The 27,091-nt window shown below is 39.0% G+C and overlaps 1 protein-coding gene across 3 annotated transcripts; it reads right to left on the bottom strand.

Moving 5' to 3' along the window:
- Window positions 1-1,135: 1,135 nt before the first annotated feature.
- LOC131698638 (RNA-binding protein 25-like) lies at window positions 1,136-24,604 on the bottom strand. 3 transcript variants are annotated; one of them, XM_058991344.1, is made up of 19 exons: window positions 24,406-24,604; window positions 23,462-23,575; window positions 22,973-23,096; window positions 20,144-20,193; window positions 19,614-19,781; window positions 18,963-19,035; window positions 18,080-18,240; window positions 17,108-17,293; window positions 16,530-16,613; window positions 11,247-11,512; window positions 9,814-9,928; window positions 9,337-9,426; window positions 8,162-8,235; window positions 7,246-7,396; window positions 6,627-7,014; window positions 5,435-5,709; window positions 4,938-5,036; window positions 4,326-4,373; window positions 1,136-3,568 (listed from the first exon to the last, which is right to left on the bottom strand). In XM_058991344.1, exons 2-19 carry the CDS (start codon window positions 23,513-23,515, stop codon window positions 3,476-3,478), a joined length of 2,499 nt encoding a protein of 832 aa, XP_058847327.1. In that variant the 5' UTR covers window positions 23,516-23,575; window positions 24,406-24,604; the 3' UTR covers window positions 1,136-3,475. The 3 variants fall into 3 exon arrangements, with proteins under 3 accessions (XP_058847327.1, XP_058847328.1, XP_058847329.1); XM_058991345.1 differs by having other exon boundaries at window positions 18,978-19,035; XM_058991346.1 differs by lacking the exon at window positions 23,462-23,575.
- Between the last annotated feature and the right edge of the window lie 2,487 nt (window positions 24,605-27,091).

Here is a 27,091-nt window from a genome sequence, read left to right as displayed (position 1 = left end):
AAGACCCTGCCTAGATAAGGCCGTCCCTCCAAACGATGACCGAGCAAGGAGACTAATCAGAGAGGCTACCAAGTGGTCAATGGCAACTTTGCAAGAGCTACAGGCTTTTATGGCCAAGACTGGTCAAAGTGTGCATGTGACAACAATATCCCAAGCACTCCACAAATCTGGCCTGCATTTTACTCAAGAAAGGCCACCTTGAATCCCGTTTGAAGTATGCAACAACAACAAAAAAAAAAAAACACTCAGGAGATTCTGTAGCCATGTGGCAAAAAGTTTTGTGGTCTGACGAAACTAAAATGGAACTTTATGGCCTAAATTCAAAGCGTTATGTTTGGCACAAACCCAGCACAGCGCATCACCCAAAGAACACCATCCCTACTGTGAAGCATGGTGATGGCAGCATCATGTTATTGGGATGTTTCTCATTGGCAGGGACAGGGGCACTTGTCAGGATAGAAGGGAAAATGAATGGAGCAAAGTACAGAAAGGTCCTTGAAGGAAACCTGCTGCCCTCTGCAAGAAAGCTGAAACTGGGATGGAAGTTCACCTTTCAGCATGACAACGACCCAAACCACACAGCCAAATCTACACTGGAGTGGCTAAGGAACAAAAAGGTAAATGTCCTTGAGTGGCACAGTCACCTAAATCCAATTGAAAATTTGTGGCATTACTTGAAGATTGCTGTCCATCAACGCTACCCAAGGAACTTGACAGAGCTTGAACAGTTTTGTAATGAATGGTCAAATATTGCCAAATCTAGGTGTGCAAAGTTGGTAGAGACCTATCCCAACAATCTCACAGTTGTAATTGCTGCCAAAGGTGCTTCCACCTATTAACTCAGGGGGGTGGAAACTTATCCAATTATGATCTTTCAGTTTTGTATTTAATATATAATCTTTCTCACTAAAAACTCCCCCCCCCCCCCCCCTTAACTGTGTGGAGTATGGTGTGCAGATAAGTGGAAAAAATCCTCATTTAAATGCATGAAACTCTCAGGCACTGACAACAAAATGTGAAAAAAGTTCAAGGGGGTGTAGACTTTCTATAGGCACTGTATCTATTAAACATAGTAAAAACCCAACTTAGCTGACCAGTAAACTTAAATAAAAACACACCACACACAATCCCAAACTCCATAAACAAAAAAAATGAATTTTATAAAAAAAGAAACAAATAAACCAAAAAATTAAAGCCATGGGTCCAATGACAATGGTGCAACTCCTTTCACGACACTGCCATTTGACAATCACTACCATCTTTTGTATTTCAATTAAAATAAAGTTTGAGTAAGAAGGGTACAAGGGCTTTTCAAGACATTTTAGATTTTTGTTGTATTTGTTCGGGTGTTTTCAAGCAAATGTCCACAGCTCACATAACCTTTAAAAATACACAAGGGCAACATGTTACTACAGCGGCAGACAGGTTCAGAACCTAGACGAGGTAAGAGATCTTTGGGATTAAAACGGAAGGCCAGGACTAAATGTTCCAAAATTAACCTTGCATTGGCCCAAGTACTGTCCTAAAATTGTTGTCTTCCTGTTCAGTACCAAGTTTTTGTGTTTAACCCCATCACTGCCCAATTCTTCATGCAGCAGTCTGAAGGAGGATGAGGTTTCCCTCATCATTGCAATTATTTCAACATCCGGTTTAACTTTCTTTTCCATTTTGCAAGTTTTTGTCAAGGTACATCAATTATTTACCAGAAGCAAAACATTTACAGCCCAATACAGATAATAAATTCAGATACACCACTGGCACACGATTCTGAATGCATTATTTTTACATTTGCTTTAACAAAATAATGTCTCTCTTATCACTGCTGAAGATGGTCACGAAACATTGCAGAGCTGCGTCTTCCATTGTGGGATGTTGAAATTCTCAGAAACGCTCAAAGAAGCCCAATATTAGACGGCATGGCAAATTTTACTAAGCAATTTTATTCACACATGCAGAGGATTAATATGAAAGATAGTAATCTGGCTCTGCCCCATACATGGGTACAACTGAAAAAAAAATGTGCCTGTATTCCCTGGTTTCATGGCACACAAGTTCATGCACGATTATGGAGCATGTTCTCAGTGAAGCCTCGAGTAACCTGTGCGTTTCTGAAAATCTTACAAAGAACACTGCAGACTACTTTGGGTAAAACCAGACTACATAATGGGCATCTGCTGTAAGTAGCTAGAGTTAAATGCTACACTGAAGGGAAGAAGGGACAAAAAACTCAAATCTTAAAACAGCAGCGAAATTCATCTTAATTTGTTTTTAACTGTCCAATTTGGAAACCAAAGCAGGAGTTGCTTGTCAGCATAAGATGATCTAAATATTACATTTGGTCATTAATATGGGTTTGCACAATAGAAAGAGCAGAACATCCAAGCAAACAATCAATCACTAGGTCGTGAATGAATGTCTCCACTCAACCTTACCTACCTTGAGAGAACAGTTTTTGCAGTAGACAAATTCTGGGATCTAATTTACAGGATATCCACTGGTTCAACAGCACTACGAGAAAATTTACAGCAGGCACTGAAATGAACAGGCTTCTGGTATCCCAATACATACGTTTTGTTTATCCCCTTATGTGCATGAATCCAAACTAATACAATGTCTTGGATTCCTTAAGCAGATCTGCTCAACTATATTGTACGACAGCAACAAAACCTTTAAAAAGTCTAGTGTTTTGGAGTGCAGTCTAAGTGAGATCTTCTTTAGCCGAGCAAGTTAAGTATATTTCATTGGATGGCAAGGATTTAAAAATGTCACTTTAATTCAGCAATCATAGCCTTCTAAAAGTTAGCAGGATTAGCAAAAGGGAAGGGGGGGGGGGGGGGGGGGGGGTTCAGCCCAGAAAACCACAAAACATTAGCTTAAAAGTATTTCCAATCCCTGTGTATAAATGCTGCAGACACAGAATTGGAACACTGCATCCCTAACACTTTACAGGACACTATCTTCTAAATTCCAAATATTTCTGACTTACTCACTCCCTTAGCAGCATCCTGTCAACAGCCATTGTTTATATATAAACATGGATATCAAATTTCAATAGACATCTGACGTTGCACTGGTGAAAGACACAGAACCACTACTTTTTAGTTCAGCATTCGAACCACTAAGCAACCAGACTTGAAAAATTAAGTTTGACCATGCGCTATTACCAGTAGTTTATCTGGGTACACTAAAATTAGTGCACAAACAAACAAATAAGTCCAGTAAAATGTACACCTTTGTCAGTGGCAGAAGTGGGCAATAGAAAGAAACGAGGAAACACTTCCTTTCACATTGTCGCGTTTAACAATCCAGACGCCCCTCCATGGACAATCAAGACCAAGAGGGAGAACGAAGAGGGGAAAAAAAAAAACTTTCAGTTGTTGGTTTTAATGATGGAAGGAAGCCAAATGGGAATTAGTTCAATTGTCCCCCCTTTTCTTTTGTTGCTTTGTTTTTTTGGGTTTTTTTTTTTTAAATTTCATTTCACCAGTCCAATCTTCTTTGCTTCTGTTTCGTATATCAATAACCTCCACATTTTCACTATGAAGACTTCCGCTTCCTCGTCTAATACCTGCAGACATAGAAGACACACTCTGGTTAATAAGGGGGCTCCCATATATCTTCTTTGGAGTTACATGTTATCTGATTTGTTTAAGGAGGAAAGAAAGTCTGTAGACAGCTGAGTAACATATTACAGTTCATTCAAATGTACAGCAGTACTAAATAAGTGGTATTAATTATACATTGACAAGAAATCAAGACCTTTGTCTTTTTGTATTGCTGTATGTCTTAAGTGTTTATGGGTAATTCTAAACATTTAAATAACTGTAACTTCCAAGTAAACAATTATTAGCCCTGTGATATGAATTGTGAAGGAAACAAAGTTATTTTCTTTCTTTTAAAAAATCCAAACAGCACTCAATGAAGTTTCAAAATATGCCTTACACTTGGAACTGAACGATTTCACAATTTTTTTTACTAAAATAAATGAATGAATGAATAAATAAATGAATAAATGAATGAATGAATGAATGAATGAATGAATGAATGAATAAATAAATAAAATAAAAAGATCCATTAGCCCGATTGAAGACGCAAGTGGTCACCAGAATGGAATTCCACTGCGTGGCCCACCAAACATGTACTTTGTAGAGTGAAAATACTTTTTACATTTTGAACTGATCTTTTTGAAGTAATCTTACTGGCAAAAAATAGTATTCATAGAAAAACTGCCATTCAAGTTAATACAATTTGTCACAATTTTACAAAGACAACGCTTTTAAACAGAGCCTTATCTGAAAGAACACACAAAGCACTTCAAAACTCACCATAGCAACATCATCTAGAATGCCTTGTGGTGTGCCATGAGCCATAACCTGGAAGAGACGGGCACATTGCATGAGTATTGGTGTGCATAGCACTATACCCAAAAACACACAGATACAGTATATACAACTCAATTTGCAAAGGATCACTTTTTTTGGTATGTCTGCCTGTAGAAATTTAACTCAAATCTGTAGCACGCATGTTAATACCCATGATCTTCAAAACATGCAGGTACTTTGTGGTTGATTGTTCATGTGACAGCCATGCATTGAAACAGAGATTGCATTCAAGCAAGACCTGATTTAACATAGTAAATGATGCCAGAAGCAACATTTAAACCCAGCAGAGCTGCAGGCTCATGGAATGGCACCAGTGCATCCCAACACCAAGTTGTGCCCTGTGATCCTAAATAATATATATACCCCATCATCATCCCAGTTATTGGACAAATAATGACAATTTTTTTTCTTATTATCTTTGCACAGCTTATTGACAATACTCTCCAGACCACAGCACTGTCTGCTGGAAACAGAATCTCCACCGAAACTGAATCAGCTGGGACTGAAATGCTAACTTGGAGCACTGGCCTCTCAGTGTCAGTGTATCTCAATTACCTTTGAACATACAAAGTCCACTAGTGTTGCCTCTTCCTCTCCTATGTATTCAATGATCTTCTTATTGATCCAGGGTCTGATTCGACGCTCCATTAGTGTCTGCAGAGAGAGAAACCCACCTTAGGTTTTAAAATCTTTTTTATTACTTAGTGTGATCAGTCTTACCTTATGTCAATCGTTTGGTTTATTGCTTTTTTGGTTCACTTTAATCCAGGATACAATTTGGTACTAGGAAGCAGCAGAAACTTTGTCTATAGCAATGTAAACACTTATCTGAATATCCCAAATCCAAAGTATTAAATACAAATGTAACATTGAAAGCAAAAACAGAAAAAAAAATGATGGTTTTAAGTTCCAGTAAGTGGTAGGTCAATTTTTTGGAAGTCATTGCATCTCTAAAGGGGAAATACATTTGAAATGATATTGCTTGTGCAAACAGCAAGTAAAATGACAAAGCCTTGGTAACTGTGGTTTAAAAAGGGTCGTGTTGAGCTCACCGTGTCTACGATGGACCAGTCGAGGGGGTATAAGAAGAGCTCTGGCTTGGCGGTGGGGATCTTCTCGATCAGGCTCTTTATGTGCTTGCGCTTCTCCTCTGTGTTTACGTTGCCCTTGCCGCCCCCTTTCTCGTCCTCCTCGTAGTCCAGCGGCACCAGCTTCCTCTTGCGAGGCACCTCGTCGCTCTCCTCATTGTCGAACTTGTTGAACACACTGTCCACCACTAGCTTCTTCCGCTTCCCAACGCTGGGCTGGCTCGGGCTGTTTGACGAGCCTGCCGACACAAAACAAACACAGATCATGAAAAAAGAAAGAAACAGTTAACATAAGGTTGTCATCATAACCCTGGTACCCTGAAATAGAAATGTAACCAATACTGAGGCTTCTGCCTCTGTCGTGCAGCGAAACCTATTGTAGCCTCCGCGGCAAGCAGCTGTAGGCAGGTTCTGAACACCACCTCTGGCAGCAGGCGCAGCCGGGTGTGCCAGGCTTTGAGGCTGCTGGGGCCTAGGGCGCCAGTTTGCCGCTGGTTTACGCACTGGGTTTCTGGATTCCCACGGGCAGTGACAGCGCTGCAACATCTCGTCCATCGCGGGACCAAAGGTATGCCCTTAATACGGGCATCCAACAGCGGCCTTTGTCCCAGTCAGGCACATGTGCCTAGGAAGAGCCAAAGCTGCCTGCATGCAGCTACCAGAGCAGCCAGGTTTCTAGCTACAGCATGCCCGTTCAGTTTTGGTGATGCTTGATTCCTGGGAAGGAGCGACTTAAGCTGCTGGCTTCACGCGGGGCACAAGGCCGCTGAGGGACGTAACAAACAGGCTGTAGTGCACAATATTTTAACTATTACGCCGTAAATGTAATATCACATAAATTATGTAACACACAATAATTAGCAAAAATTATACACAGTCATAAGCAACAAATACTTATCTGATACCAGGCTCCCATCAGGTCAGTCTTGAAAGGAAAAATGGCACAGAGATCTGCCCGCGCATACTTTATTTACTTGCAACCAATAACAATATTTATAATATGATATTCAAAGTACACAGAAGGATAGACAGATGCTTACACACCTAGTTTGTGTCTGGGTCTTGTCTTGGGCAGTACTGAAATGATAATTAAATGCCTACACAACTAGTCTGAGACTGTGTCTGGTCTTGTAACAGTACACTGCTGGCTACTCACCTAGTTTGAGGCTGAGCCCTATCTTGGGCCGTAGCTCCTCTTGTGGATGTGTCTCAGGGGAGTTCTCATGGGGGATGATGATGCCGCAGGGGGACTCATCGCCAGGTGTGTTCGGGGTGGCACCGCCGCTGCCCGAGGAGACGGACGGTGCAGAGGTGATGGGCCGCAATGTGGGTTTGAGGCAGGGCTTCGGCTCCTGGAGCTCTTCCTGCTCCTCCTCTTCCTCCTCCAGCTCCTCCCCTTCCTCCACATCATCCTCTGACTCTGGCTCCAGCTCCACCTCCCTCCTCTCCTCCTTCTGGGGAGGCTTCTCCTCCTCTACCTCCTCCTCCGACTCTGGCTCCTGCTTCACTGGGGGCTGCCGGCGCCGCTCTGCCTCCTGCTCCATCTGGACACACATACACATTGAGATCAGAAAACACACACACACACACACACACACACACACACCTGCTCTGTCTGCACAGGGAACACACAGAGAAACACACACGTAGATCAGAATATACACAAACACCTACTCTTATACATGATCTGCACAGTGCACACAAACAACGCTTATCGCTTAAACACTCATTGACAACCATCATGAAACTTGTGATCCTGGATGGGTGCGACTCACCCTCTGCAGCTCTGCGTCGGGGTCTGGGTGCCCCTCTGCCAGCAGCCTCTGTCTGATCTCCTCCAGCTCTTCCTTCTCGCGCTTCCGGTCTCGCTCGTCTGCCTCCATCTCCTTCTCTCGGTCTCGCAGCCGCTTCTGGAGAGCGCTGCCCCTGCAGAGCACACAGTAGAAAAGTCAAACACATGTCCTCCTCACCCTTGTTATGCAAGACATCAAGAAACCTTTGTTGATTTTGTACTCATGTAGATTCCCATTTAACTAATGCTAGCCTGCTCTAAAGTTGCTAAAAGATTTGCCAATATTCCTATACTAAAGTAACTACACCCCTACACTAAGTAACCGTATCAGCAGCTTGGATTTTCTTCCAAATTCTTTTAGGTAGATTCAAATGCAAACCCTTCAAAAGTAATTGTAGCTAACAAAATAATTCCAAACAAACTACCCATTTTTGCACTTCCATTAACTACATAGGTCTTAAAACATGCCTTTTTTTTTTTTTTTTTTTTTTTTTAAAGAAACATGTTATTGCAAACATGTTTTTTAATTTGAAAAAACAGACATCTTGTACTACACTAGGTTAAACAAAGTTTTAAATCCTTGGTTATTTCACCCCAGCAGTGTCTTCTGGGGTCAAAGCATGTCAGTCAACAGGGGAAGCAGCCGATTAGTAATTGACAGGAAAGACACCAGTGAAGGGGTAGGGACAATTTCAGCCGAAATGGCCCAGGAAATGGAAAACAAATCTCTAACCTAGTGTAGTACCAGATTTCATGTTTTACAGTAAAAATACATGTTTGCTAACACATGTTTCCTTTAAAACTGCTCATTTAAATGAATGGATGTGCATGGTAGAGAATTCATAGAATTGCTTTGTCAGTTACAGTTTTATTAACAGGCTTACATTATCCAGGATTACCTGTAATATTTAGGATCATCCCGGTCATCATCATAGTCTTCTAAAAACTCCTTCAGTCTTTTGGCTTCTTTTGCCTGCAAGTAAATAAATAAATACAAATAGGCAATAGTAACAGGTGTGTCTAAAGCCTAATTCGCACAGGACAAAAAAAAAAAAAAAAAAAAAAACACCACATCGGCGAAATTTAGTCCTCTGTGAACCGTCCAATTTTTTTTTTAATTTAGTGTGTCCAATTATAATATTGAAAACATATCAACTGTTTAATATTGACAGCTGAAGTAGCAGCAGATTGAAAATGACAAACAATCACCTCATAAGGCTCAGTTACTCCATACTCAGCTGCCAAGCTATTAATGCTGTAAGGGTTTATAAACAGAGACAAGCTCGACTTGACACCTTTTCTTTGGTGAACTGCAGACTACACAGGAAATTACTTTTTTTTTTTTTTTTTTTTAAACCAAAATGGAGATATTTTAAATGACTACTAAACATTACTTCACAATTAGTGAAGTCTAAGCAGTACATATTTTTTTCTAAGGTAGAAAAAACATATGTGCATAAAGAAATTATTTGCACACGTGCTTCACTGGGTGATAAGAGCATTTGGAAAGCCTACAAAAACTAAAATATTTTGTCAATAAAACTGCTTCAGATTTGTGCTTCCTTGTATTTTATTTTCCCAAATTATTAGAGATATTATAGGGGGTTAGTTATATATTCTCATTTGAAACAATTCGTAATTGAACTTCGCCTACCTGTTTCCTATAGAGAGGAACAATTTTAAACTGTTGACCTGCATCGTGATAAACAAGCAAGGCACTTTACACTCCACAGGTCAGCCTCAGAGTATTCATTTGCCAGGAAGTTGAGTCTGGTCAAGTGAATTGTGGACTCTGTAGTTCAAGAAGCACTTGTATACCAGTGCTGGCACATAAATATGTGAAAAAAAAATACATCTACAGACACAATACGTTAATGTCCCAGAATGTTAGTCAGATGTGAATGCAAATTAATGCAGAAATTCACTGGGGAGAAGTTGATGCAGACTTGTCAGATGCTTACTATTCTAGTTTATGGATTTTCTAAATGTTACTAGTTAACTAGTAAACTAAAACAGAGGAATTTACTCGTTAAAAGGTAGCAGCCTTACTTAAAAGTAAAGGTTTTTTGCATACCGTTTCTCGCCTTCTCTCTTCTTCCCGTTCTGCTTCTTTTGCGTATTCCCGAGCCTTCTTCCTCTCCCGAATTTCCCAGTTTTTAAGCCGCTAAAATCATTAAATACAAGAAAAAATTGCTCTATTTCACAGTCATTTAAGTTGTTTATTCTGAATGAGAATATACCGATAATTGTTGCATCATTTTTAGTAGCTCATGTTGTCTTAATCAAATTCTACAAACTATCCAGTCTACAAACTATCCAAATCCACTTGCGAAATCTTGTTCTACAAGATATGCAAAGGTTGCGCAAATGAACCATCAAATTATTGAAAGGTAATATATACAGTAAAATTACATTAAAAATAATAAATCAGTGGACCACCAGTTTGCAATATATAGTATATTGGCTGGCTGCTGACAAACTAGATTCTAGTTCTCCATGTGCTGTTTCACAGTGGAACTCTGCCCTGTCCACACTTGGATATATAGCTTACCTCCTGGTACGCAGTTTCCTTGTCACGCAGTTTCCTTTCAAGTTTCCTGCGCTCGTAAGCCTCCTCCTCATCTTCCTCACGGTCGCGCTTCTTGTCCTTATCACGACTCTTCTCCCTGCACAGAAGCACACAATCATTAGAGGCAATACAGAGACTCTCCACCAAACCTGTGTCTACTAGGAAATGCATGACCACTCAATCCAACACAACTGTGTCTGTCAAATGTTTTAGACTCATAGCTAATCTAACTGATGTATACAGCACTTGTTTGTATTGACAGGTATTTGTGAATTTGGTAAAAGCTGTTGCAGAATATTGGACTATAAGTCATCACTAATGGATAAGCAATTTTCTAGATAAATGTGTATTATCAGCAATTCCTATTACCAGGAGTCATACTGTCAGTTTTTATTAACTTTACAGTAACACTGAAATCCAATTTCAATTACAGAACAATGAAAAATATTACATTTAAAAGTGCTGTGTGTTTTATTAAAGTGGTTGTAAGTGTCCCATTCTGTTCACTGGGATTTAAGCCACAAAAGCAAGGTGTTTTCAACATTAGGGTATTGAGCAAATCCTACAGAGGACAAAAGCGTCCACAGTTTGCTGTTCATAGGCCTGTATTATTGTATCCCGTTTTTTCAGAATGGTTGACAAAGCGTGTGGTAATGTAGAACTGTGCAGCAACATCTTGTTTTCTTGTACGGTGGTGCATTATCCTTTCAACACCTCCACTTTTGTCTGCAAGGTAAGTGCAAGTTTTTACATGAGCACTACGGCAACTCAAAATGCATCATAGCTTCTGTAGTCCCCAAACAGAACTAAAAGACAGTAGAGGCACCAATCTGGATGCAAGTTAATACATTTCCCAATATCCTTTACACTCAACTGTTCGAATTAGGGCGATTTGTTTTATTCACATTTTTTTCCCTGGGAGGGCTCCAAAATAATTTGTACCAACCGGTGAATGAATTTGTATTGTAAGAAATAATTTACAATAAGTGACTGCTAAAATTGTCCAGGACCTTGTTGAAAATTTACACTATCAGCAAATGCGTCCAATCGGAGTTAGTTTTAACGAGAATTGATTGTATATGTACAAATGTTAGTGCAAGATATTTATAGGTCGGACCATGATATATCCCTGGATTCTGAACTTTTGCATTTGCCTGATTCGGAGGTGAAGGATCTCTGATGGGATAAAAAGTATAAGGACAAATGGCAGGAGGTAGTCAAAAAGCAAAAAAAAATCTAACATGTTTACTGAAGTATTTTTTTTCCCCAATAAGACTATGTAGTTTAAGTAAATTAATCCTATTTAAAATGTTATATTATTGAATTTATTAATTTTTTACTTTAGGATGTCCTTGCCAAGTTTCATGAAAATTGGGCATGTGGTTTAAGAATGTCTGTGAGGTGTGTCTGCTCACCGCGACCGGCTGCGATCCTTGCTGCGGTCCCGGCTTCGTTCTTTCTCACGCTCTCTTTCGCGCTCTCTCTCCTTGTCCTTGGTCCTCTCCCGGTCTCTCTCCCTCTCCCTCTCCCGCTCCTCTTTTTCCTTCTCTCTCTCTCGCTCCCTCTCTCTCTCCCGGTCACGCCTCTCCCTCTCCCGCTCCCGCTCCTTCTCTCTCTCCCGCCGCTCCTTCTCGATCTCCTGCCTCTCCTTTTCTTTCTTCCCTTTCTCTTCTTCCAGTTTCTACAAGCCAATAAAGAAAAGATATCCACACCGGTTAGGTTTTTCCAAGCCTTTAAGGAACAGGAGAAAATGAGTACAACACTCAAGTTTTAAAACCACAAGACTAAACATCGTGCAAAAAAAAGCATGAATCTACACATAATACAAGTGATTTACAGCCTCCTTCCCTATCCCACTTCGCAAAGATTTGTACATTCTTACAAACAGACCAAAATCTAAGTTTGAATTGACCATCTATTGCTTCAAAACACAAATGTTCTTGACTCAAACTACTTTAGGGTTTGTTTTGCAGTATAAACTGCCTTCTATTAATAAAAAATGTACATCTGGCCCAATAGGTATGTAACTGTGTTTCTCTCCACTTCCTCCTCAAGACACTCAACTATTTAACAGGGGTGTTCTATACAAAGGTTTGACTCATTCCTTGTTTAATTTTTAACCTTTGACATGCAAATAATTGTCAAATCAAAGTAGGAGATATCTGGCCATATTTTCCTCCACTTATTTTTTGAAAGAGGTAAAACACCTGTTCATTTTACAAAACTAAAACCACACAACAAAGTTGTATATTTCAAGTTCTTAAGCACTCTCAATGTGTGTTGCCTCATTTTATAATATTAGCAGGAGTTAAAGAATAGAAAACTTAACAGTAGCAAAGTTTTGCTGTTAAATAGACTCAAGCCCCGGAGCCCCATATGTGATTCAAACCCAGGGGGACCCTGAAACAAAGACTGGAAACCCTTTAATGCGTTGAATTTCTTTAAGGCAATGTACAACATTTAAAAATAGAGTATTTCCTTTTGTTATTCGTATTATTAAAAAAATATATATATCTATATATATATCTATCCTTTGGAAGCAATGTGTTTGGTTGTGACTTACAGATAGGTGTGCTATGGTTTTCATCGGCAGCACTGCGATTACAATGTATAATAGCTAGGTCTGGGAGGAAAAGCAGGTAAAATGGTTCACAGGTAACAAAATAAAATAGAAATGAATGATACTCAATTCTAAGCATCCCGGATTCCAATATCCCCTTCAGACCTGATTTGCTTCAGTGTGCAAAAGAAATCCCATGAGTGAAAACCCATGAAAGACATGACCAGGGCTGAAGGGGATATGCATCAATCTGTTTAAGGTATACAGGAAAAAAATAACATACATAAAATCATCCCTTAAAACGTAACAGAAAACAAGCGATTCACTCTTCTATGAAAAAAATAACATTCTTTTTAATTTTCGCAAATCAAATTAAACAAATCAAATAAAGCATCTTACCCTACTGTTGAATCTTCTTGGAGCTCAGAGTGGCTTGTTCCATCCAACAAGCAATAATGACATTTCGGGTTCCCCCCGCCCCCCCCCTTAGCAAGAAGACATCAATATACCCAACCTTCTGGAAGTAGACAAATCTATATCATTCAATCACCTAGTAGACTGACTGACAAACTGGCCAGACTTTCATAAGATGTGCAAATTAGATATAAAGCTCACTTAAGGACACTCTGTTGCATCAGCAAGAAATGTTCTATCTATTGTGTATATTAGATATGCGCATTTATGATTTGTGAAAAAAACTTAACCAAAAATATAAATGTTGCTGTTGAAATAAGTTCAATACATTATGCCATGCCAATGTTGTCTATCTTTGCATGTGTAGCTGCTGTTTTTTTTTTTTTTGTAATACAGAACAGATTCTGCGTGGTGTCAACAGAGACGTTTTATACACACAATGCCACACCCATGGCTATTGGTGAATGTAAACACTAACTGCAGTAAAATGTACCAAATTCAAAGTTAGAGACTCGAATTTAAATGAAAAAATAGCATTCAGACATTGTGTCATTAAACTCTACATTGCTTGAATTGCGCTCCCCATTTACTAAGCATACGGAATGTAATAAAATAAACTGGGTCACGGAACAAACGTAATTAATAACGCAGTTTCGATTTCATGTTAAAATGGATAAACGTAGTCGTAGCAGTAAACTAAACTGAAACGGGTACACATTTAAACTTTACACCCCTAGATGCAGAATATGTTCCCAAAATTGTTAAACAGAAGTTTAAACCCACACCCATCAGCAGGGTTTTAAATGCTTACTAGCTTTGACATTACTGCCCCCCTTTATTGTGCAAACAATATTCACTTAAGTAGATTCTGTAGATCACATGGTCTTATTGCAGGTAGACCATTACAGTGACTTGATAGCATTGTATCTTAATTATCTGCATATTCAAAAGATCTTAAACACAAGAATTGATTTTAAATCAGTTACGTGGTTACCAAAATGGGCTTTAATGCCTTTAAATAAAAAGGGCCTGCACAGTTTACTGTATTGAACTATAGGTAACGCCTTCAAGGAAAACTCACTTCAGTTCCATAAGCATTAGATAGGAAACATAACCCATTCCAAAGGAAGAGTTAAGCATCTGTGTGGTTAGATAACAATGTGTAACAGCACACTCCCAGAGTAACTCCGTATTGTGAGCCTGTGTTGGGTATATTGATGCTGCAGACACAGCTAAGACAGGACAGCAGAGAATGCCAAACAAGGAGAGGAAGAGAGGAGTGCAGACTGACAACAAGAGCACATTCAAAAGAAATCATCTAAACACACTCTACTGGCTATTAAAGGAATTACAGGCATTAAGCAAAGCCTTATTAGGGGAAGTGAATCAAGATACACTTAACGGGACCTATTTTAATACACATGTAACTTATTTGTGGTATAAAAGCAAGCTTAATTAACCTTTATATGAAGAATAAAATACTGTTTTATTAGACTTACCTTACATTGCTTGAATGATGTTTACTTGCAAATACAGTGCTTCCTTCTTATTCCACAATTCATGTTTAGACTATGGTGACAGTAAATTGTCTTATCCTATACTTTAAAAGGTTCTTAGGCTCCGGAAAGCCAATGACCTCATTTTTGCTCTTCAATCTATAACTTTAGTAATTGTAAACACACAGCACTTAGAAATTAAACTCCAGTAAAAACACTTCAACATTGTCTTTTTTTTTTTTTTTGGAATTCTATTTATTCTGTATTTAAACATTAGTAATGCAGTGTTTTAGGATCTCTAAGTGGCATCAAACCTGGACTGAAATAGTCAACCTCAAAACAAACTAGGTTTCACAAAACTTAAAATAACGTTTAAAGTAAAAAAAAAAAACTGTGTGCATCTGTTGCTTCTGCTGTGGTACAGTTAGCAGTTATTTTATGTTTTGGTTTGTTTATTTACATATTATTCTGATACAACAGGTTGTACATTTGATATTAATTAATTAATAAATAACAATAATAATATTTATATATAATTTTACAGAACAGAGAAGCAATCCAGGTATTAGGACCCCACCTGAAACCGCACTCCAAGACCAAGACCAGATGGGGTCCTTAAACCTGTTGCACTGGAAGTTGATAAATTGCCTTTCAGTGAAATAAGGCATGAAATCAAAATAGGGACTTGTGAGAATGCTGTTGTGCCAATTAAAAATTAGTAGCTTGGTTATGGCCCCTTTAACAGGCGCCAATGCGCTTTTGTCGACATCACAGATCCTTTGGTACTTTGACTGCAGAACAAGTTTCTAAAATAAATCTTCACATTTCATTCCTGACCAAACTAAAGGGTCCATAGAATGGACTACTGCAGAAATATCTTCACTTCATAATGACAAATTATGACACAAATACCAGGGGCAGGACAGGAGCGAAGCAGAGACAGGGGGTGAGGACTGAGGTGGAAACAAAAATAAAAAAAAGCAGACAAAGAACACTGAAGTCTTACCTGGGACAATCTTCAGAGACCTTCGTGCTGTGAATGGGCACCCCCTGCTATATGGACAGTCTGCATAGTCTGAATGACTGCAGTGGTTATTTTATTTTTTTCTGGTTCACAAAAAACACAGCAAGACATGCAAAGGTTCACTAGGCTAATGGGCTTAAATCACCACCATTACAGGATGGCCTGTACAGCATTTAAAGCTACTGGGCACGCCTGAAACGAACAGTCCGGCTTTGACCCCAAGTCATGGATCTCAATAGCATTTGTCGACACACAACAGTGTCTTCACACAATCCCAGTGCTGCATAGACAAAAGCCAGTTGCCCCTTTGCACATCTTCCCGAAGGGGGCGCCCAACAGTTGTAAAATAGAAATGAAAGCTCATACTTACATCCTATCCATGTAACTTTTCCCAAAGCTCTGAGATTCATCTTGCTTTAGTCACCATATGATCTCTACCATAATGGTGGGGTTTAATGAATAGATTAGCTTTAAGGGAATTTTACATTACGTCCATGCAGTTTTTATGTTTGGTAATGATCCCTGCCCCTATGAACGACATCATAATGTTCTCGCCTGGACACTATATAAGGGACTCCCTAACTTTCTACCACCTGTCCCTACAGTGTGTCTCCTAATCTGATTCCAGCCCCTAGTACAGAGTGTTCTTATCAGGGTTTTAAAGCAGAGCCTCCTGTCAGTTCATTGTAACCACTACATTGCTATCACAACTGTCCTGAACTCCCTAGTTAGGATCCTCTTGTTTTAGAGCTACACACACAATGAGAAGTCAATAGGAATTGGGTGCTATTATGCTTTTATAAAATCCTGATGAGAACACATGCATCTAATTATTTTGTAGATTGAAACAGAGAATCACTCTGGTCCTGTTTATTTCTGTCTATAAAAATTACTTGAGGGCAGGGATCCTAATTGCCAAATTACTTACATTTTGCTTAAATATTTAGGGGTAGCATATTAAACCTGTTGAAAAAGAAGTGCTACAGTATATATATTTTTTATTTCTTCCTAGTAAAATAATTTTAAAACATCTTCAAAATGTTACAATTCACACAAGTAAAAATTCCAGATTAAAGGCTGCGCTTCCTTAGCCTCAACTATATCTACTCAAGGATTGTGTTCAACTTACTAATTATTCTACTAATGCTAGATCTTCTGCAAGTTGTATTTGTTTCTGTAAATGTAAAATAGTTTAGAATACTACCTTGTGTGTGTCTCTGAATTTACTGATCTCTCGAGAAATCAGGTCTCTTTTGTCTTCTTCCATGTCTATTGCATTTATATCTTCCTGTTAGAAAGAGAGAACATTCTAAAAACACTTGTATGATGTCCTAGCAATGGCCACATCTCACTTAAAGTAGACATCTTGGGCTCAATTTTTCACTGTGGGCAACTTGGCCATGTAATACATTTACTATGGAGGGAGAAATGTGCCTGTAATGCCTAGCAGGGAAAATATAGGGACTCAGAAGTGAGGTAAATTATCTGAAGTTATTATCATGAATCTGAAATTACAATGAAATACAGACGGAGCTATTGAAAAGGTAATTTTAAAAATACAAGTAGTCATTGTTACATGACTTTGAAATTTACATTAATTCTCCACCATCCAGCCATCTGGTGAGCTGTATTTATAGCTCTGTAAAATGTGGCAGGATGATAGCTCATATTAGAAAGCGGATTTGAAAGACCCAGTTAATGGGAGTTAAAACATTACTTAATCATGAACACCTTGATCATTTTTAGCCAATAAATCGATAAATGCGAGTAGGAACAACGTACGTCTTCCTTCTTTTCCTTTTTCTTTTTCCTGTGGTGTGTGTCTGCCTCCTGGGAGGGGGCATTGAGCTCACTCGAGTACTCGCGGATCAGCCCCTCGATGGCGCCCTTCACAAGCTGGTCGCGCCGCTTCGTCTCATCGTCCAGCTCCTCCTCCACCTCATCCACACTCGAGTCAGGCTTCGTGCTCTGTACGGAGGGGGAGACAGGGGCACACAACTTCACACACATACCTGATTCACCTGCTTCTCAATCAAATTTAAAAGATGAATAACCAAAGTAAACACTACATAAGCCTTTGTTTCCTTGCATTACTTAATGCCATTCGCACCATGAAACTAGTCTGTAAATCTCAAACTGATCTCACTCCCATATCAAACTGTGAATGCAGCCAGGTCTGTCTGCAGTCTACAATCCAATCTGCAACCGATCACCTGTATGTCTCGTGTTTTTGCATAATTGCCATTTATAAAGTAATCCACCAACCTCCAAGGTTTCCCTGATAGTACATTATATTCACAGTCGTCATGTTCAGCCTACAATTTTTATTTATTTATTTATTTATTTCTGTTGGAGATTTAAAAGCAACCTTTGGTGTCCTCAGCATTGGACGCTCATTCTGTAACTATCACCATCAGTGCAAGTTGGAATGATCAAGTTTCGTCTTACTAGGGCTGCAAGTCCCATTTGAATTCAATATGCAGCTAATGGAAACTAACCAGTGATTTCATATCCATTCCAGGTCAAACCAAGTGGCAGGTAGGGAATGTAGCTTAACTAAGCACCCCTGTAAGTATGGTTATCACTTGGGACAACAAGTTGTGTACCTCTGATCACATCGAATCCATAGGGACAGTAAATCGTAAATGTAACAGGACCTTTCACCAATTCATTTATTGGCAGAAGGCATGCATTTGGGAAATGTGCCAGCTGGCTATCTACCTATACTGAGCAGAGGCATAAAGTACTACATACCCCATTTGCACTCCTTTTCTTAGCTTTCCACTCATCCAGCTGTGCTTTGGTCTTGGCATCCACTTTCACCAGCAGCTTCTTGTCCCCAATCTGCAGCTCGTGCAGCAACCGTAGTGAGCGGAGTGTGGATTCGGGCTCCTTGTACTCGCAGAAACCAAACGCTGTGTAGGGATGAATTCACACATGTAACAGGCGCCAGCACAAAGACAGACGAGTATTACAACTCGCTTTCCCAGGGTTCAGGGAATATTAAAAGGCTCATCCAAAACTTGAAACACTCCATCATAAGGTGTTCAGGAGCACTTCAAGAAACATAGAACATTTGAAATATAGCCCTTTAAGACAAAAATCTGGACTGGCGCATTTAAATATAGCCCAGGGATAACTCAATGACAAAGAAACACAAAACCATAACAAGCAGTGGAAAAACAAGGAAGGAAAGATTAATTTCCATTATAGGTGCAGCTCAATTTTAATTCAACAGTATGAAGACAGTAATATTTAGGAAGTGTAAAGGAATGATTAAAGGCTTTAAAATCCCCCCTCCCTTCCTTGTTTTGGAATTTCATACTTTTAACTGAAACACCATAGAGCAATAAAATCATGCTTCTGATAGGTCATCTCTTCCTGTTCTACAGGTCACATGGTAAAAGTAGACCTACAGCACAGGAAGTGATTAGGTACCTATAAGCAACAGCAACTTATATAGTGTTGCATTAAAAATATCTGCAAAAAAAGAAGGGGGGGGGGGGGGGGGGGGGCAGTGATTATGTTGCCAGAGATAAGAGGAAATAAAATGGATTTCAAAACCTTGGTCAGCACTCCTTTACTCATTCCAAAAGACAGAAATAAAGAAGGTGTAAATATTTTAGAAGTGTTGTACCTGTTCTGTTTTTACCTTGGAGTTTTCCAGAAGCTCCTTGAACTCTTTTCCAGCTTAGTACCAAGCCACATTTCTATGCAAGAAAATAGTTTAAAATCAATTTTACTTCTCTGTGGACAAAAATGAATTACTGAAACACAAAAGTTCTAGCCAATAGGTCATGAAACCAGGTTTATGGAAATATCATGTTGGTGAGCAAGTTTACATGCATTTTAAATTCCGATTAGTATTGTGCACAGCGAGTACAAAATTCATAATAAAACTGCATATTATCAGTCATACTGTGTCACACTGTGTATGCAGAATACTAAAAATCTTTTACAGTATGCACCACACTTGTGGAATTCTCTCAGAAGACAAACATGAACAGTAAATTTAAATGGATTAAGTGGGATTTCTTGAGGAATGGCATATTTATCACTTAAATATAATATGCAGAAATATAGTAATATCTACCCACTGAAAAGCCTATTTCTCTATTCCATCACCATTTATTTTTGCCCTTTACTAAAACCCTTTTTCATATGGAAATTACAATTCAATTGAGAGCAATTCTATAAATCTGAAACACCTAATCCTGTAAATCTACATACAACTCTCAATGTGCTTGCTTCACTGCAGGCTTGTGGTGTCTATAGAGGATATACTCACAGCTAACAGTTGCCGAATGAGCATGTCTGAAGCTTTTTCTGAGATGTTTCCCACGAAGACTGTCGTGGTTGGACCACCGCTCTCATCGTTCTCCTTGTTTCTCATGCCAGGGAAGTCTTTGCGAGGTCCCATTGGCTTTCCTACCATGGGCATAGTGGGGACCAGGACCTATACACAAGAGAAGCAACTTCAGTTACATACAAAATCAGAAAGATTTGATTTTGCATCAAGACCTGTTTTTTTTATAGGTCAATCTGTTAATAAATGTAAACATTTCAGCAATCAAAAATGAGCAAGTCTTCATTTATTTGTGTGCATGTCCATCAAGACTGATATTTTGTGATTTACTCCTTGACTTGTTTTCAACAGCTTTCTATATTCACTAGAGCCACCAAAATGCACACTATTAATCAAGTTTTAATTACGTGATTCTTTAACATTTGCAACAATTATGATGGAACAAACAATTTAAGAGATATCATGTTTTCCTAGCTGATCAATTAAGACACTTGTAATTCAGTAAAACTTACAGTAGGAGCAGATGTCATAATGCCCATGTGAACTGGAATCATAGGTGTCCCTATGGGAGGAGGAAAAAAAAAAAAAAAAAGTCAGTTTGTAGTGCCCCAAAAATGTGGTAATCCAAACAATAGGGACAGTGAATAACTGGAAAATGGTCCTCCATAGGGACGAGCTACCAAAATAACTAGCATCATTTTAAAGCATGTTTCAATGGCATTCCAGAAAAAAGTAACCCCTTCAGCTGGACTGGCCTTACTGTAAAAAACAACAAGACTTGTTTCTGGTCTGCACCATCTTTATCCCTGGATTGTAGGCGTTCAACAGGCTTTGCCTGCAAGGTGTCCATCCAGTATTATTTCCATAAACCATCCACCTCAAATTGGTTTGATACCTAACCAACTTTAGGAAGCGGTTTGTGATGACAGTAACAAACAGGCCAGCAATCAATGTAGATCATACTACTAGAGCAGAGGTGGCCAAACTGAGACTCTCAGGCAGTTCAAGTGGGGCTCCCGATGAAATGCTGGGTGACGCACACTTTCCGGCTCAAAGGAACTAAATAAACACGTTTATTATTTTTGTTCTCCTGTATTCATTCGTGTTTATTATTCTTCATTCTCTCTCCTGTTTCTTTGAGCCTGCATGTTCACTGCAAAGACATTTAGTCACTTGATGACCTTCAATCATCCTGAGTGAAAGCTGGTTGTTCAGTACAGCAAGTTTCATAATTTTGAATTAAGTGCTTGTTCGTTTCGTGGAGACAATGGCATTTAGGCATTTAGGAAGTCTGCTTTCACGGAAATCAGCGGTAAACCTCTGTGTCCCCTCTGTAACAATCACTTACACATTACAAGGCGAGCAACCTGAAACGTCATTAGAAAACAAACCACAACAAACTTTAATCTGAATATCTTCCTGGATCAGACTTGAGGAGAAACGGGTTGGACTCTTTAAAGGCACGCCTCACAAGTCAGCAGATGCTCCTTTCAGCATTCAGTAAAGAAGTGGATGTAATTAAAGCGAGTTTTGTTGTGGCATGGAATATCGCTCGTTCGTGTCCTTATTCAGATGGAGAATTTATTAAAAACACCATTGTAGAAGTTGTGGCTAGTTTCAATAGATAAGAAACTTCAACAACTAGTAAGCCAGATTCTGTCTTCGATGCACACTACTTCGACATGAGCTGAAGCAGTTCTTATGAGGAGAATAGCCAACTCGCAAGTTGTTTTGAAAATCCTACATGGATACTGAAACTAGCATACTTGTCGGATATATTTGGACAGTTAAATGCTCTGAATCAAAGCATCCAAGGCTGTGATGTAACCGTATTAAATATGCAAGACAAAGTTAGAGCATTCATTAAAAAAATTGCTCTCTGGGAAAATAAACTTAATGAAGGAGTGACAGAAATGTTTCCATTTTTACATGAAGAACTTAAATCTTCCAGCATGAGTACTAGCAGCATCCTGCCGCTCATCGTGTCTCATTTGATTCATCTGCAACACTACTTCAGTGAATACTTTCCAGAGCTTGAAAACAAACATTTGAATTGGATCTGAAATCCCTTTGATTCTGAAATCAATACAAACCTGGTCCTGAAATCCCAAGAGGAGTTGATTGAACTGTCAAACGATGGGACTCAAAGATTAAATTCTCTGCTGTTCCGTTACCACAGTTCTGGATACACATTATGGATGAGTACCCTGTTAGCGACAAAGCTCTAAGAACTATTTTACCCTTTGCTACATGTGTGAGACTGGGTTTTCCTCACTGACAGCACTGAAGACAAAGCACAGAGCACGTCTGCATCTGGAGTGAGATGCGAATATCACTGACTGGAATGAAACAGCGATTTAATGACCTGCGCAGGAATTACCAAGCGCACCCATCCCATTAGGTATGCAGAACCCAGAGTACTTTAAGTAGTATTATTTTCTTAAACGTATTTTTTATCCTTGTACCTTTTTGTTTTATCATTTAATTTGTTGTTTGCAATAAGAGTATGGTGATCTGCTCAGTATCTACAAGAAAAAACGTTGGCACTACTGCTGGTCTGCCTTTATGCTACCGTATGTCTCTTTCTCAAGCAGCGAGACATAATGTGTGGCTAAGTGTATTTTTTGTAGTGATGTTGTTACCCTTGTAATGTATATGTAGTACATTATATGGTAGTTAAAAAAAATGTATGTCACAATGGATAAAGGTGTCTGCAGCTAAATTACTTAAAAAAATGATAAAGATGTCTGCTAATGACTAACTAATAAAAAGAATACAGATTCATTGGGTGGGGGGCCTCAGCCAGGATTCTGAATGTTTTGGGGGGCCTTGAGCTGAGAAAGTCTGGGAACCCCTGCTGTATATTATTAGTAGCTTTAAATGTATTACTCTGTTAGTTTTGGTGACTTTTTTGGAAAACGATGCATCAATGGTAAAAAGGAGGCAGCGTCCCAGTCTTAGTTCCACGAATATAAATACACAAATTACTTAATCTACTTCCAACCCAATTTCATTTTTGGTTTCATGTGTTACATTTTGATGAAACTCAGGAGCAGCAGAGGAAAATATGTGAAAATTGTCTCATATTTACCCTCGATGACCTTTTGTGGAGAGTTGCAGAATGTACCCTAGAACATGAAGGCAGCAAAGATTCCTAACCTATCCAATTTTTGTAGCATGCACACAAAAAAAACATCTGCCACTTGCTGCTACTGAATTGACTTCCAATAAGTTTTTGCTCTCTCAACAGGGAGACATACATAGTGCCTATGTTAAAGCAGGAAATGCAACCTGAAAAGTTTCTAGCCAATGGGGTACAAGCCCTCTCAACGCTCACTCACCTGGAGGTACAGTCTGAGGAAAGCCTGCAAACTGGGGAGGGGGGATCCCTGGTGGAAGAGGGGGGATCCCAATTTGAGGGCGATTCATGTGAGGGGGAAATGACATTTTCTGTACAGCTCCAACCTGTCGGGAGAACAGCAGAGAGTAATTAGAAGCCACTGGGTCTGGTACACAGCTGGACAGCAAGTATGGGGTCTGGTATTGAACTTTACTGGGATCTGGAATTCAGATTTAGCTTTTACAATGTGTTTATTTTTAACGCCTGTGACTAGTTGCAAGAACATTTGTCGTCACCGACAGAATACTACAAGTATCACACTACAAGTTTACGTTCTTACTTTTGTAAAAGGTTTGCATCAATTGCAAAATAGTTTATGTTTTTAAATGTACATGTATATAGTCAATGGCTCAAAAACAATGCCATATCAGAAACAGGGTTCCCATTCAAGTCCACAGACCTTGCCTCTAGCATTATGTTTACATCTTACCTGTATCTGTCCAGACCTCAGCCTGAAAAGTAGGGAGGCTGTCTCGGGTTCCATTCTAAGTACCTCTACTTTCCGGTTTTCTCCTTAGATCGCTCCCCACTAGAGAACCCTTTGCTAACAATGAATTATTTATACTATCGTTAATATTGCTATTAATTGTACCGACTAGTTTTACAAACAGTGAAATACCTTGGAATACACACATGGGAAGAGAACACATTCTGCAAATCACTTGTGATCAGTCATATGCAAACAGTACACTGTACTAGCTGTAAAAATATTATATAAACTGAATATATCAACCCGGAAATGCTAAGATAGGCACACTCCGTTGCTTTCTTTTGCGGCTGTACTTTTATTTCGAATCCAGTTTCTGTTCGTTAAAAAATAAAATAAAACAAATGTCTTCATATCCAGGCCTGACTTGAGGCCTTGGGATGTCTTGGGCCACATTTGTTCTAAAAAAAAAATAATGCCTGCTAACGAAACACACACCTAAACACACGATATAAAACAAACGTGTTTAAATAAACGATTAGTCTTTGTTTAACGCTTGTTTAAATAAAAGGTTGAAATCCTTCTGTGCTGCTGGGGCTACAATCCGCACCACACGCTACGGAACGTCGCCGCAGCAGACACTTTTGGCAAAATACGACCATTGCAATACAAAACAGAAAACTTATAAAGTATGTGTTCACAAAAATCCCATGCCCAACGATCCCAAAGCCCCAGAAACGGATTGGTCAATTTTTTGTATTTCATGTTTTTAAACTTGCATTTCACAGTCCCTGCTTTACAAAAAGCCAGTCGCCGCAGAAAGATGGAGGCACCATTTTTTGCCCTCGCCGACCACTTTTGAAACGGGGATTTTAATTTATTATGGGATTAAACACGAAATATCCCCTCACAAACCAGTCGTCGGGAGGTATAAGGTGTTTACTTACCCGAACCAGTCGGTTTATTGATTATAATTTGCGTTTAAGCCTACAAACGAAACACTTATTTTATCCGCCGCCCTCTCTGTAAGACAATCAAATCAACAGGACCACAGAGTCTCCACGACATAGAGCGCTGTGTGGTGTTGCACTGCAATGTGGGATATCAGTATTCCGCCCAGAGGGCTCTTCACAGTCCTCCAGCTCTGTATTTTTGTGCGTGGGATTACCCTTTTCCTTGATTGAAGTCAACATCCTTTCCAACAACAGATTTGAATTATATTCACGATTATATTCCTTCGTAAACACATTGTACCGTAACACACACATTCCAATTATTTATAAAACAAATGGGACATATTAATATGAAACATAACAATATCATATATCTATCTATCTATCTAGATATATACATACACACATACACGGGCGGATCCGGGGTATTGTTTACTTTAACGGTATGTTTCGTATCAGGTATCCCCCCTTCATGACAGTCTTGCCCCAGCCCCCCACCCCTCATGAACGTCTGAATCCGCCCCTGATTATATATATATAATCTGTGTTACTGTATAAAGTAAGGCGTGAAAATATGTGTGCGTATGTTGGCAGTTGCATCCAGAATTGTTTTTACTGGCACTTGCTGATTTCGCTACATTTTTTATATAACTACCGGTTTCCTTTTCCCTAGACTTCTAAACTCAAGGCCAATTAAATATTAATGGTTTGTCTTCACTCCTAATGTTAAACTACTGGCTGCAGTCTTTTTGGGGTTTCTTACATATCATTTGAAACAAGAAATCCCAAAAGGCTGCAGATTTTCTACTGGTTCTAGTCACTCCATTGTATTAATATTGTGATTTATTCCCGGTTTTAATCATTATACAAAGCCTATTCACTCCTGGGTTCAAATCGGTCACAGGTCACACAAGTAAAGTGAGTCTGGTGGTATTGCACTAATGTCCCCCAGTGGACATTAGTGCAATCCACATCTCAAAACAAACAACACAATTGACAGTCTCTGAGGCAAGGACTCTTTTAATTCACTAGCATCAGTGTCATTGCCCCTCACATTTCATGAGCACTAGAAAATATTATATAAATGTATAGTATACAAATACTTACAAAATATTGCAATCGGTACAAAAGTTGCTGAAGTGAAAAGAGGTGGCTAAAGGTTTGAGACTGATGAGAATGTAAGCCTATAATCCTGTTATAGCCTGTGATATCTTGTGGTAGCCTGTTATAGCCTAGCCCATGATAGCTTGTTAAATCTTATTATAGCCTGTGATAGTCTTATAGCCCACGATAGCTTGTTAAATCCGGTTATAGCCTTTGCCTGTTATAGCCTGTGATAGCTTATAGCCCACAATAGCTTGTTTAATCCTGTTATAGCCTGTGATTTTTCTGCTTTCTGCAACATGCCCGGTTCAAATCCCACCTCAGCCACTGACTCACTGTGTGACCCTGAGCAAGTCACTTAACCTCCTTGTGCTCCGTCTTTCGGGTGAGACGTAATTGTAAGTGAGTCTGCAGCTGATGCATAGTTAGCACACCCTAGTCTCTGTAAATCGCCTTGGATAAAGGCGTCTGCTAAATAAACAAATAATAATAGTGTTTCTCACATCTGTTTATTTTATTAATGAAAGAAAAACAATCATATTTATTATAATGCAGTCTGACTTTGTATGTTGACTTTTCTGTAGCTTTTTAAACATCTGCCATATTTATTAATAAAAGGTAAAGAATCAATTCATTTAAGTATTTCTACCAGATATGACACAGAACAAGGAAACTTTTCCCATAAAGAATGATTGTCTGACAAACATGCTAAGGGGCTCGATGGAAACAACTTTTAAATAAACATTTAAAAAAAAACAACCTTTCACTGAATACATTTTTAAAATCACTGGGTAACAATGAACCTAGCAGTGATGTCGACCAGTGTGGGGTCATATTTAACCCAATTTACTGTGGGCTTTGAAGGGCTTTAAACTTGGTAAGGGCATTTTTTTAAGTCTCATATTCTTATTACACCCTGGTGCTAAAACTTTAAAACGCTCCTGTGGCCTCAGCAGGTGTCATGTCTAAATTCTATGCATGAGAACTAGGCCACGGGGCTTCTTAGCGACCAAAACAAGAAAGGAAAGGATTCATTTTTCAAGTGGTTTTGTTACTGAAAGTAGTGAGCTGTCGACAAGCATTACAAGTCTGAAAATGGAATATCAGCATAATCTAATATTTTAGATAAATGGAATACAATGTTTTCCAAATAAGATTTTAATTTGGATCAGCTCCATATCATGGATATCTGTGCCACATCTCCAGCATTTGTTTGAATCACTTAAGCCACAAGTATACACTTAAGTTTTAGAGGTATAATATGTTTGGTGTACGTGTTTGTGTTGTATCTATACACGTTAGTCCTGGGCACTACGCAGCTGTAGATATACATATAGTTGTAAACTGAGAAGATTTGTTAAATATCCTGATTCGCTTTATCGGATAACAACCCAAGCGACCTCGTAAAGCTTGGTGTAAACGTCTGAGTTTAAAAGTCACCAGGATGTAATGACTAAAACAGAAAATGATACAAAATGAATATACTGTAAACAACAATTCATTAGTTAATATAACTGTCATATTTTTACCCATACCATTACCAGGTTGCCAGGTTGCCACAGCGGGAAACTGTTTT

Source organism: Acipenser ruthenus, chromosome 18 (assembly GCF_902713425.1).
Source record: "Acipenser ruthenus chromosome 18, fAciRut3.2 maternal haplotype, whole genome shotgun sequence".
Lineage (NCBI taxonomy): Eukaryota > Metazoa > Chordata > Actinopteri > Acipenseriformes > Acipenseridae > Acipenser > Acipenser ruthenus.
This window is presented reverse-complemented; position numbering and strand designations above follow the sequence as displayed.